We start from the raw sequence: 13657 nt of genomic DNA on the forward strand, positions 1-13657 counted from the left end.
CAGGTGTAGTACCGGACCTCTACGGCAGGGGGCACCCCCTGCGCTGTCCCTCACACCCTCCCGGCTCCCTGCGGATCAGGCGCGAACGGGGGATTTGTCGTTTCCTTTCACATCTGAGAGGTAGAACACTGAAGAGAGAACAGAGAGTGTGTTTTGTTGAGCTGCAGATTATTTAGTCTGATGTTTTTCTGCGTGAAAGTGCTCGTTTGCCTGGGGCGAAGCTGGCATGAAGGGCCATGCCCTTCTGGTGCCCAGGTGTGTTCAGAGGCAGGGACGTCAGTTCCCAGCTGCTCAGAAGGATTCCCTTGTTGTTCCCTTTCCAGACTGAGCTGGTTTAACTCTGCTAGCCTCTCTGTGTACCCTGGACGCTTCCAGCCTTACTGCTGCCTGGGATGGAAGTTTCCCGGAGGAAGTGTTTGCTTTGGGAGGGCAGACCATGTAGAAAGGCACTCGCTCTCCCGCTGTGGAAGCGGGGCCCTGCTAGTATGTTTCGCTGTATCCGTGATGGCGCGGGTTGGTGTCAAGCGTTCAACACTTGGGGCTGCAGGGAGTGTCATCCCACGTCCCGCCGGGAGTTGTTTGTTTCTGGAGGTGGTGGTTACCAACACCCGCCGCAGAAACAGCGGCCCGAGGGCTGTGGGAGGAGTGCCGCACGTCTGTCGGTGTCTCCGGCCGAGCTGGAAGCGGCGGGCTCGGCCGGCGATGCGGGCTCGGTTGCCGTGGCAGCCCCGAATGAATCCTCCCCGCGCCCGCCATGGCGGCCGTGCCCGCAGGGGGCGCTGCGGCGGCGGGCGGCGCCGCGCGGCGGGGGCGGGCGAGGACGAGGACGCCATTGCGTTGCTATGAGCTGTCGCTCCCCCTGCGGCGGCGGCGGCAGCGGGCGGACCGGGCGCCGATCCTGTGCCTGCCTTCCTCCTGACTCCTGCCTGTTTCCTGGCTCCTGCTGCCTGCCGCGCGGGCCGGGCTGTCCGTCCGGCGGCCTGGTGGCACTAGCGGGGCGGAGAGGATGAGCACGGCGGGACCGGGCGGCAGCAGCAGCAGCACAAGCAGCAGCAGCAGCATCAGCGCAAGCAGCAGCAGCAGCATCAGCCGCTGCCGCGGCGGCGGGGCCGGTCACTGAGCGAGGAGCACCGCGGCGGACGCAGGGCATGGAGCCCCAGCCCGGCGCCTCCCGCCCGGCCGCCGAGGAGGAGGAGGACGGCGGCGGCGGGTCCGGCGGGCAGCCGGAGGCGCTGTCGCTGGAGGAGATCCTCCGGCTCTACAACCAGCCCATCAACGAGGAGCAGGCGTGGGCCGTGTGTTACCAGTGCTGCGCCTCGCTGCGCGCCCGCGCCCGCCGCGGAGAGACCCCCGCCGCCAGGCTGGGGGCGGCGGCCGCGCACCTCCGCGTCTGGCGGGACGGCGCCGTCACCCTGGAGCAGGACGAGCCCGACCGGCCGCCCCCGCCCGCCGCAGGTAAGGCCGGGGGACCGCCGCCGCCGCCGACCCCGCGCAGCCACCGGCGGCAGCAGCCGGGGGTCGGGCGCGGGCGGCCGCCCGTCTCCATCAGCCTTTGTCCGGGACGTGACGGTCCTTCCCGCCCGAGGGTCGCGGTGGGCGAGCGCTTGGCTCCTCGGTCCTGCCGGGGGCTGTGGGGGGTCTGCGTGCGTGTGTCTGTGTCTGTGTGTGTGTGTCCCTGCGGCATCTCGGTGTTGTGCGTGGAAAGGTAGAATTCCTCTCCTGGGATGCCATCGCCTGCGTGCGGGCACGGAAAGGCGAATGCGGGTCCAGTGTTTTATAATTGCGTCGTCTCTCGTGGTGCGTAATCAATCCCGTGTCATCCGCACCCCGGGAGCGCCGCTCTTGCGGGCTCCTCGCTCTTTGGGTTCCTCCGGCCGGGCCGTGCATCCCGCAGCGGCTCCCGGAACAGTTTGGCATCAAAAGGCACCCGTTAGAAATATATCCATTTAGATGTGTGCTGACACTAAGTAATTGAGAAAGCCGTGTACAGGGGCTTAGCACCTACCATCTGTTTCGTTAAAATACCCAGGAAAGCGTATTTTGCATTGGAAAGGAAAATGAGGGCGCGTGTCTATTTCTCAGCCTTTCAGCGCTACTGATTTTAAATGTGGAAAGCAGTATGTTTTTGTTGCAAGTAAAGCTCGATTTCTGAAAAGAAATCAAAGATGGGCAGCAGAAGGATGTGGCCAATCCATGATGGTATTCCCCAGTATCAACCTAGTCCACATTCAACGTCACAGAATTTTCTGAGAAGACAGAGGTTTCAGCATTTTAAAGCTGTGTGAATCAGAATGCAGTGGTAAATTCACAAAATGGGATTAATGGAGCCCTCAGCATTTAGAGCACGAATATTATGCCTGGTGTTACAATGTAATGAAGCCTTTTGATACAGTGCCTGTCTGAAAAGTCTTTTGGCAGAGACTTGCAGTAATCCAGTTTGGAGCTAGTGGTACATGCAAATATCAAAATATATTTAGTGGAAGAAAGGACATCATTTAGTTCTGCAATTGTAATGAGTCCAATAATGACTTCCATTTAAATGTGATCTGGTGTGCTTTTAAAATTGTTTTAAAAAACAGGTCTTTGTAATGTTAATTAAATGCCAGGCCAGCACCCAGAAATTCCAGGAAAATGCTCTCCTGACCAAGGCATCTGCATGTCACAAGCGCATTGAAGAGTTTTGTGTTGCATGTTGTGTGCTGCTTTTGCTTACAGTCTTTTGAGATGACATCAAGACTTTTTCTTTTCTCTTTCCTATTGCAGGAAATACATTAGTTTACTATGTATTTCTTTCTTTTGTGGCTTTTTTTCTTGCTATTGGTGGACTTACCCTATTTCCTCTTACACAATATCATTACTGGCTGTAGGAGAGTGTTGAATAAACTTGAATATGAAGTTCAGGCCCCTCACTGATATCCAGCATGTTTATTTTATGCTAAAGCTTTACTGTGAAAATGTTTTAGTCAACATGTCCTAACCTGTGTATGTTAAAACCACATCTAAATTTTTGGATGGATGAGTTTTTTTTTTAAAATATTCCAGCCCTGTCCATTTTTCCTTTATTTTCACCTTATCAGTGTATGTATTATTTTGTATAACACCACATGTGTGTGCTTACATCTTGAGAATCTTAAGAGAGTGTGTATATGTACCTAAACAAACATAACCAGTCTGTGAAGACCTCCCAGGAAAGCAGGAGGCAGGAGCTATCCCAGGGAGAGTACCCCCTCCAGTGCCTGTAATAGAAAAGGGGAGGCAGGGATTTTTCTGCCAGCTGTCCATTCCTAAAGCATCCTTGGTGAACTCGCTTTTCCATCAGCTGCAGGCTGGTAGGTGCCTGGATTTGAAAAGAGGCAGGATTCCTCCTGGGGTACTTTCCCTGCACCTGGCTTTCCTCATCTTCCTAACTTTGAACAGACTTTGGAAACAGAGGCTGCTCAGCCTCCAAGCTTTCACAAGGGATTTTGTGTGTTCTTTGATTTGTGAAACCTGGAGCAGGTTTTCACTGGAAATTGTTATATATGTGATACATCGCATGTTGGGAGTTCCCTATACTGAATGTTGAGGAGCTGACAGAAGGCTTGCTTGTCGTTGGTATCTTTTGATCTCTTCCTATTATTTCCTTTATTGCTCACTGCATTCTCTTTGGATGATGATTAATGTGCTTCCTCAGCCAGTTACAGCTTGAGCCTCTGGAATAGGTATTTGTTTGTAGGCTCCTGTATTCTCTTTGCACCGGTGAAAGCTTAGGAAGAACCAGTGCTCTGGCTCTGTGGCCTGGGGAGCAGCACAACATAACAGGCCCTGAAGCTGTACGGTCACAGTAATTTTACTTTCAAGATATAAATTAAAGTTCTCTTAGGAAGACCTACTGATTATGCAGGAACTGATGGTATTTTTCCAAAGCAGTTTCTTGTGAAACAGTTTACCAGTTCATGTGCAATACTTGAAATTCCAAGTAACAGTACATAGAAATTGAGGAAAAATGTCCTTGAGATACGAAAGAGATGAGTTTCGCTGATAGTGGGGCAGAAAAATGCCCTTGGAGTTGAATCCCATCCTTAAATAAAACCAGAGACTGATTTTCAGATCTTTTCAGTTTTATTTGTGGGATCTATTAATTAAATGATCTTAAAAAAATACAAGGTTTTGGTTAAAAAGAAGTAAAAAGATGAAGGATGAAAATGCTGCCCAGTTGTTCCTTTTCATGTCACCATTGATATCACCTGAATCCCTGACAAGAGGAGGATCAGGAAGAATTCCTGCCTTTCTATTTCAGACAATTTAGATTTAAATGCCTGTGTCAGGAGGTTTGTTAGAGCAATAGGGGTTCTGCGGGGGAATGCTCTGAATTGTAAAGCTGTTTTGTTCTAGCAATACATAAAAAATGTATAGGTGTAGGTTGGTGCATAGGTTTGGATAATTCACAGGAACAAATATTGGCTGTTAGTTTCTGTTTTAGTATACAGCAGAATCCTGTGTGGGCAAATAAAGGAATGAAGAATGGTGTCTTTGGGTAGTGAACATTCAGGCTTTGTCCAGGATTGTGGCGAACGATGTGATCAGTCACGCCTGTCAGTGGGGCTTGGGCAATGTCAGGAGCAAACACAGTCGTGTCACAGTTTGCTCTAGAGATGCACACGAAGCCATGTTTTTACAGAGCAATACGAACCTTTTTGCTTTTCCAGAACCAAAGAAAGAAAGAAAGAAAGAAAGAAAGATTTTGTGTGAATATGCAAAATAAACGTAAAGCTCACCATGGTTGTCTTAGTGACATCTAATGCCACAGAAGTGTGGGTTGCTTTGAAATACCCATGGTGGAATTGGAGATATAGAATTTATTTTGACTAATGGGCGCTTTAGCAGTCTTTGTAACTTGCAATTTATGTGAAAAGAGCTAATGGTGGCATCCAGTAAAGTGCCAGATGCAATAAAAAATAACTTCTGAATGAGCTAAAACGTTTGGGGTAAACATGTGGTTTGATTCCTCCAAGCTCTCTTCTTGCAGAACCGCATTTACACGTTTTTGTAAACCTGAAGTAATGATGAAATGATAGAGGAGCAGAAAACCCACACAAGAGCTGGCAGTCGACATGCCCAGGATTTGGGGGCATCAGGATACTGTAGGGTGCCAGAGGCTGTTTCGTTGGGGTTGTGTCATTGCTGCAAGCTGGATAAGGAGCTCTTGCTTTTCAGCACAGAGGCTGTGCCTCCTCCTTCTCAGAGGTGGGAAACAGAACAGTTTTGGGGGTGAGTGGGTTTGGTAAAATGAGGGTTTTCCCTGCATGTTTTGTAAGTGCCAGATCCCTGGCTTAGCAAAGGTGGCCACTGATTTTGGGCATTGCACTGAGCTCTTGAAGAGGAACAGGCCATGGGGATCTTAGAAAGTGGCAAAGAAGGATACTTTGAACCCCGAGCTGGGCTCACTTCCAGCTGTTGGCTGTTCAGGGCTGGCATGAACATGGTGTTCCTTGGCCTTCATCTCCCTCCTGAGACCCTAAGCTGTGGGTAGTGTCAGTGGCCCTTCTTTTGCCTCGTCCTCCAGCCCTAAGAGAGAAAACACACAGGGAAATTACTGCTGGTCTTACCAGAAGCGAGTACTATGCAGATTTTTCTCTTGGAAATCTGCCGGGTGTTCAGCAGGAGGGCATAATGCATGGAGTATTCTGGCTTTGAATCAAAAAGATCACAGAAAAGTTGACTGCATGGTGGCTTTCATGGGACTTGGAGGGCTCAGGGTGAGACATGCTGGAGAAGAATAGTTTATGTTGTCTTGGCAGTTTTAATGACTTCCATGTCCCTCTTACATCCTTGTGTGCCTAGGTTTTGGAAGGCAAGAATGGAGAAACAGGATGAATAGATGCAAATTCAACTTGTGTGCATGAAGATGTTCTTATCTGTCAGTCCCTGGTGGATTACTGAAAAAAATATGCATGACTTTTAGTGGAAAATGAACGTACTACCATTTTTCTTCTAATTTTGTTAACCCTTTTTAAAGATGATGGGTGGGAGTAGCCTTTCTTGATGGTGAAGTTTTGAAAGAGGTGTTGCTATGAACAGTGCTAAAATAAACAGTGCCTTTAGGATGAAGACAATTATGTTTGGAATTCAAATCTAATTCAAGGATATTCAGAAACATCTGCATTTAAAAATAGTAAGGCTTGATGTATTGAGCCTCACTTTCTTGTGTGAGAGTTTTAAGATAGATGCCTATATAGGTATTTTAATATTGGATATCAAGTAGGAAGAAAATACTACTAGACAGCAGAGAGGAGCCTCTCTGAGTGAGTTGATGCTTTTATCTCTTCTTGCTCTACTGATCTGTGGAAGAGAGAAAGCTTAGGCCTTATTTATGCCAGGCTTTCTGTCATCAGTGTGGCTCCCAGTACGTAAGCATGAGCTGGAAGGCTTCCAGTCATGGCTTATATAGATGCATCTCATGCACTGGGGGTTACGTGGGCTCTCTGTGAATATCTGCAGATGCTGGGCATCCTATTGTGGGCAGTTCTGGTAGGGAGGACAAAATAAGCAAAGAAAAGATCTCAGCATAACAAAATAATGTATTTGGTTTAAAAAAAAATGCATATTTCAAATGCCTGCACAAAAGAAATGGAAGGAAATTGCCAACAGGGATAAGTGACCTTAGTTGCCTATATTTGTATGGAGAAATACTGAAGATGTTAAGTATGCAGTGAACGAATGAACTCTGATTTGGTGTTGTCTGAAAACTGCATTTATTCCTGAGGAAAACATTGAAATTTGAACTTAATAAGAAGAACTTTGAAGAATTGTGGGCCCCTGGTATTAATAATACCGGGGGTACTATTAATAAGTAATAGATAAGACTTTAACAGAGATTTTCTTGTCTAATGCAGTAAAAATGTTGCTTTAGAAAGGAAAATGGAGTTTTAGTTGTCATTGTTAACAGCAGTTGAAGAGAAGAGTGAAAAATGAGACATCTGCCATGATGTTGCTGAGAGTTAATATCATGTCCCTGCGGGACATTGCTGGAGAAAGAACAAAGATGCTTTTTTGGGGGGTGTGGAATAGGCAATGGATAATGGAGTCCAGCTTCAGGGCTGGCTGGGGGTGATTGTTTACCTCACAGTGCCCAGTGAGAGGTGATGGGTGAGCCTGGGGGAGCACAAGCAGAGCTTTGAAAAGGAAGACAGTAGCAGTGTATGATGTGACAGAGGAGAAGAGAGAAAGAGAGAGAGCCTTGAACAGGATGATTCAGAGCAGGACAGGATCAGAGTTACAGGCAGTGCAAATGCCCTGCACAGCAGCAGAGCTGTGGATTGACTGTGTTTGCCAAGTGTGCAGTAGGAATGTTGCAGGTAACAAGAGGATCAAAGGTATATAACATCCTGCATCCATGTTGGCAATGAACATATCTTCATGAAAGTGGAGAAACTTTTTCATGATATCTGTTAAAAAGAAACTGAGGCGTGTTTGCTCTTTGTTTCTGAATTAGTTTATCACATGACAGCATCAGATCCAATAAGGAGACAATATTGTTTTTTTCCTGATAAAATCTTAAAACAGCTGGCATGACACACACAACTATGATTGCATTACTGTATTTTATTAGTGTGCACTTTAAGAGGAACAAAAGGAGATCAGTCACTTTGTATAGTGCAAAGACAAAGCTGAGGTAAAGAATTAAGAGAACTCATTTAATTGAGTGAGTTTATTAACAGCTGGTGACAGTTCTTAACAGATCCAATAATGCTGAGTTATCAGTTTAGAAAAGCTGTAACCTGCTTGAAGCTCTGGATCCATCAAACATGATGGGAGAAACGGCTGATGACTCGAATGGAGTCACAGTTCTGCCAGGAGCACACATAAGTATTGAATGAGCAGGCAATTGGGTAGCGCTGGGAAAAATTAGAATATGATCAGAGTAACAGAAATTGTAAAAAATAAAAATCAAGACCCATGAACTCTGCAAATTCACACTCTTTTTTGGGAAGAGTTGATACCTGTACAGGCCAGAGGAGGATGAGTGCAGCATCTGTATTTATTTAAGCATCTACAGAAGAGATTGGCAGCTATGAATGGAGTCCAGTAGTACTCGGAGATGCAGAACTACCACAGTATTTATCTTAGAGTGACAAAAATTGATGTGATCCCAAGGAAAACTTACAGGTTTGCTGAAGAGAGCAAGCAGTGGAACATAGAAAAATCCTGTTGATCACAGCCTTGTGCAGAATAGAAATGAGACAAGACAATGACCATGTAATTATAGCTTAGGAGGTAGCATGGATTTGTTAATTTGCAATTTAAAATATTTTATTACAAAATTTAACAGGGTATTAATACAGAAGACCTCTTAGTCATTACCTTTACTTTGTGCAATAGACAAAAAATGCTTATGACTGTTCAAAATTAGGGGTAACTTCCGTGAAATGTTGAATGGAGAAAAAAGAAGGCATGAAAAAAGATTGGCACAGGGAGGCAAAGTCCTGATTGCCATTGGTCTAGAAGAATCTCTAGGAATTTTCCTTGTATTCTCTTAAAATTTTTTACCATTTTCTCTTTCCTTTTCTAAGCAGAAAAATGAGGCATATAATTACTAAGTCATCAGCTGTAGTCTGATACAGAAATCATGAGTCATAGCCAAAAAGCCACAAGCTCTAAAACGTCATCCCTTTTCTTGTTACCTTCTAATTACAGTTTAAAGGAAGGATTTGTTGATCCTCAAAGCCTAAGCATTTTTCTTAAGAACCTGGGTCTCTGTGCTTCCTGCTCAGAGGGGGTCTCTACCTCTCCTAATCCAGTCTGCTTCTTTCCACTTCCTCATGTTCTTGCTCTTTTTGACCTTCTTCCCTGCATCCTGATGTCTTACTCCTAAGATATGCTTTGCCTATATATAGGCAAAGAATATCTTTATATTTTTCACTTTTAAAATATTTTAAAAATATTTTTTGTCTTTATATTTTTCACTTTTTTCCCCTGTTTCTTTTTATCTTCCAGGTTTTCTCTGTCTTTCTTCAGCTTGGCTCACTTCTCCTACATCAATATTTTCCTCTCCCTTCATTTAATTACAAATCCCATTCTTTGCATATTTATCTCTCTTCCTTTTGTGGCATGATTGCCTTTGCTTTCTTCTTTCATTCCCTTTCCTTTTATTGGTGCTCCTCTTGACTCTTGTATTGATGAACTTGTCATTTTTGGTAACTAATCTGACCAGTTTCAGATTAGTTACCAAATCTCCAGTTTTTGGTAATTCCAAAGTTACCAAAATTCCACTTTCTGGAAGTTTAAATGTGAGTCTGAACTTCTGTTTATTTTTTTACTTGAGGAATCCTCATTCTCTTAAGGGAAAAGAAAAGCTTGCTATTGTAGCTACGGTGCCTCTTGAAGATGTAAAAGCTAGAAAGCAAATACAAATTCAGTTTATTGCTAATTTGGGGGGGTGTGACTAAAGACTGTTCAACTCAAGGAGCTTAAGTTAGTGACTCTCATGTTCTTCTTGCTCCCTTTCCCTAGGTTAGCCCATAGGTTCTTTCTTCATCCTCTTCTTCCACTGTCTTTAAGTGCATACAGGCAGTGTCTGTCATTCCTGAGGGGAACCTGAGTTCTGTTGTTGTAGCAACAGCAGCTCGATTTCACTCCAAACCTGCAGAAGTGGGCTGTGACATTTAATTATAACATTAATCTTTAACATTAAATGAGATTCAGGTTTGTTGCCAATTTGTGCATCAGTCACAATGTTGCCAGAAGAATCAGTGCTTGTCATTTCAATTCTGAAAGAAGCTCTCTTGAAGGATCTGCCTGTGGATGTGAGCAGAGGAGTCTGAGACACTAGAGGAAGGCTAGGGAGATGCTCTGAGCTGCAGGGCTCTTAGACCAGCTGACTATAGCCAAAATGGTGGCTGTGTGATTGTGGTGTCACATCACTAAAATCAACTCAGTAGCTTGGTTTTTCTTTGGATAGAGGAGTGCAGATGTGTTGGCACATCCCACAAGCTGTCCTACAGATACCCTGGGTCAGTCCATTCTAACATACTGAGTTATGTGTGTTACTTTTAAAACTCAGTCTTAAATGTGTGCTTCTTACCCTTGGTAGGAGTACAGGGAGCTCCTGCCTGAAGGGAGCAGACAGTCTTTCCTGGTGCTTGAGGAAAGTTTGTCATGACTCCTCTTGCTGAGGGCTTGATAGAAGAATACTTTTCAAACAGAAATTTTGAAGAATACAAAATGAATGTGAAGGTTTGGGGTTTCTTTTTAATTTTATTTTTTCTGTCAAATGTGTCTCTCTGAAGACTGTTTTTAGAAATACAGGCAACCTCCAATGTAAGTCACTTTCCTTCTTTCAAAAACTCTTCAGTTCTTGCATTTCAACAAACAGAGAGTGAAAAATGATCTAATTATCCAAACCATAATTTGTTTATAAACTGCAGTTGACAGTTAAAGCTGTGCTGTTTACTAGTAATGAATGCATTAGCTTTTATTTGAAAACTGTCATGGAAAATTACTGTTGAATATTTTTTGGCAGTCAGAGTGGTAAAAATGCTGCACAGATGAATATCTAGTTGAATGGTTCTGAAGTCTGGAAAAGTCTGCATTTATGTTAAGAATCAGCAGCTGGAATAGTTTTTTATTCACCTGTTTACCAGAGGAGCACTTAGACCTGCTTGCAGACAGAGACTGTTCTATGACTTATGGGGAATTTTTTTTCTTCAGTGCTAATGAAGGGAGTGTGACCCTTAGGCTACATTTATGAGTTACTGCTTTTTCAGTCATGTCAGCTGAAGAGAGAAGAAATTTCTACTCCCAGCCACTATAGATAAAGCCAGTATAAATAAATTGGCTTCCAGGGGCCATATAAAAGCAAATTCATTTCAGTCTTGATAGATACATGTGAGTGCATCAACAGTATTGTTAATGATCTCTGCAGAAATGTAGTAAATTCCCAATGGAGGGAGTCCACGAGTGGCTGTGAACAGCTTTGGGAAATCTGCTAAGTGTATAGCTGGTCTCAGGGCACAGAGGCACATGGAATGGTTAATAATTACCATAATGCAGTGTATATTAAAATGTTGTAAGTCAGTCACTTGCACCAGCTAGGATACTGTCTGGGTGCATGAAAGACTTGTTATCCCCCCAACTCCTGCCCCAGCACATGCACTCATGACAATATTATTGGGATTTAAAATACTGGTGTAAATAGGAGTAAATAGTTGAGTTTAATAATAAAAAAAGCACTCCAGAGTTTGAGTGCTTTTCCTTGAGGAACAGCTTTCATGGAAGTTTATCAAAGGAGCTGCAAGATAAACTTCTTGTTGTTACTTTCAGAAATTCAAATTTTGTCTTTCTTGTTTTGGTCCAGGCTGATTTATTTGTATTGCGTGCTTCAGGACTTGTTTGGCACTCTGCTAAAAGGATGTTCATAGGATCTCAGCTCTGCTGTGAGGTGCAGCTATGAGTGCTAGTTGCTACTCAGAGGATCTAGAGGACAGCTTGGCTCCTGTTCCCTTAGACCATAGGAGATGCAAGTCTGAATATTTTAAACTATCAGCGATTGCAAACATTGGTGGCCTAGTGTATATAGGTTTAAAATTTGTACTTTTTAATGAAGTAGTAATTTTTTTTTAAAGTAATGTCTTTTTAAAGACAGCATGTGCTTTTTCTTCTCCTGTCTTGACTGCATTTCTCTGAATTAATCTCGTATCATACATTGTTTTGGTCACCTGTCATTTGACTTCACAAAAGTAGCCCCTAATATTAGTAAATCTGCTAATAATCCTAGCAGTTAAAAAACATTCTCAGCAAATTTCCCCTGCATGTAGTTTGTAACAATCACGTGAATGTTACCATTTGAAACACCAAAAGATTTATTATGTGGATCTGAAAGTGAGTGAACCAGAGGTACCAGTCCTTTTGAAAAGATAATATGCGATGCAAAAGCCTTTTAAAGTCACTCTTTGCTCTTGGTTTTGAAGCCAGACACCAGCACTAAGCATTAGCTTGCTTTGGCAACAGTTCAAAAGGAAAGTGAACAACTTCCACTCTGTTAGGTGGGTGTTCCCTATTAATTCAGGATGTGTCTAACCTTTAGTTTCAAAGAGAAGGTGACCAGTTCAGTATGAAAACTTAGGTTTTTCTGTGCAGGTGACTCTTCCCAGAGCTGAGTGTTTTGCATGCCGTTCCCATTTGTCATATGAAGTCAGTGGGATCACTCCTCTGTGCAAGCATTGTGCCAGCCAGTTGGTTGAGCTTCCTTGGGCTTGTCAGCCAGTCTGATGAAATAGTCCTTCCAGTTATTGGTACAAATCACAGGCTTTTTCAAACTACTGCAGTAAATCCTTCCTAATCATCACCTGAAATGTGCTCTTAGAATACGCATGCACAGTGAAGCAAATGCATCCTGTTCTGGTTTTTGAGTACATGAGATCTCAGAGTTCTGTCATGCATTTTGTAGGTTCTATGCTATTGGGTCCAAAGCTGCAAATTCTAAACCAGCAGTGTGAATGCAATGAAGCTGAAAAGCTAAGACAAAAAATGTAAAATTTTATGTCCGTGTGTTTCGAAATTAAAGTTTTGGGTAGATCGCCTTTCAAATGGATAAATTTCTGTGGAACAATTAAATTCCTTGACTAATTTTTTTCCAGCAGGAAATCATCCTGTCAGGATTCCTTGACCCTACTTTGATAAGGATTATTAATACAAAATGATAAACTTGCTGCTTTCAGTGACATGATGCTTTCCTAACATTCTGTGAAATTTTAGTCTTCTTTTTGCTAAGCTGTCAAGCCACTTTGGTATAAAACTGTTTTGTGTTTCAGAAAACTGAGATTTCAATTTAATGAAACAGTTCAGAAATTTAATTTTTCTTTATTATGCAAATTCCTAAGTGGTGTTTCTGAACTCAGAGGAAATGCAAAAATTGACAAGTGAGACTTATAAAAATAGTATAGTAATGTTTTAACTTTAATTTGTTTGAACTTCATATATCTGTTGAACTCTTTGAAATCCCAGAAGTATCAGATGAAACAGTGGCTTTTCCCTAGTTTATGAATTAATGCTGCTTATTCTCTTGAAATAACTATTTGCTACTGCTTAATTTAAGCCAACATGTTTTCATGTTCCCTCCATGGCTAAACATCAATCATACAATTTAAATAATGAAGCCAGGCATTAAAGACACTTCTTTTTAAAAGCCAGTATTGTAAAGGATCCAAAGAAAAGTCTTACAGGGTAGGGCCTTCTTCTTGTTAATACCAGGATGCATATATAATAAAAACATTATTGAAATGTGTGATTAAGCTAAGACAAGGAATATTTGGCAATTACTCAAAAAAGAGGAGTGACTCAACTTATTAGTTTTGTTCTTCATTGTCTCTTTATCTGAAAACTTTTTTTTTCTCTTACAGATAAATCAGGCCGTTTACACTGCACAGAAATGGAGGTAAGAGAAGTATTTTGTGTTCTCTCTTAGTGGTGATAACTTTTAACTTATAGTGTAGATGTAGTATACTTACAGTGTGGAGTTATCATTGCAAAATTGTAGTGTTTATTGTATTTATGACTTTTACTGGCAGCTGATAACTGTGTCTTAACATGGGATATTTAGTCTCATGTTCAAAAATACAGGAAAAAAGGCTGTGTGGTTTTTCAAATCCAAGATTAAAGATTTGTGATGCAGCCAGTG

The 13657-nt window shown here is 43.1% G+C and overlaps 1 protein-coding gene across 4 annotated transcripts in view; it reads left to right on the forward strand.

Moving 5' to 3' along the window:
* Positions 1–859: 859 nt before the first annotated feature.
* The window catches only part of SPIRE1 (spire type actin nucleation factor 1), a 126527-nt gene continuing 113729 nt past the window's right edge, over positions 860–13657 (forward strand). Inside the window, exons 1-2 of one of the 4 annotated variants that reach the window (XR_009488042.1) lie at positions 860–1455; positions 13380–13414. Coding sequence is in view for 3 of the 4 variants with exons in the window: in XM_059857766.1 (XP_059713749.1) it covers positions 1149–1455; positions 13380–13414 (342 nt within the window). In the remaining variant the exon portion in view is untranslated. The remainder of the gene's footprint in view (positions 1456–13379; positions 13415–13657) is intronic. The other 3 variants (XM_059857766.1, XM_059857758.1, XM_059857750.1) reach the window with 3 other exon arrangements.

The sequence above is a fragment of the Haemorhous mexicanus genome, chromosome 1 (genome assembly GCF_027477595.1).
Source record: "Haemorhous mexicanus isolate bHaeMex1 chromosome 1, bHaeMex1.pri, whole genome shotgun sequence".
In the NCBI taxonomy this organism is placed as follows: Eukaryota; Metazoa; Chordata; class Aves; order Passeriformes; family Fringillidae; genus Haemorhous; species Haemorhous mexicanus.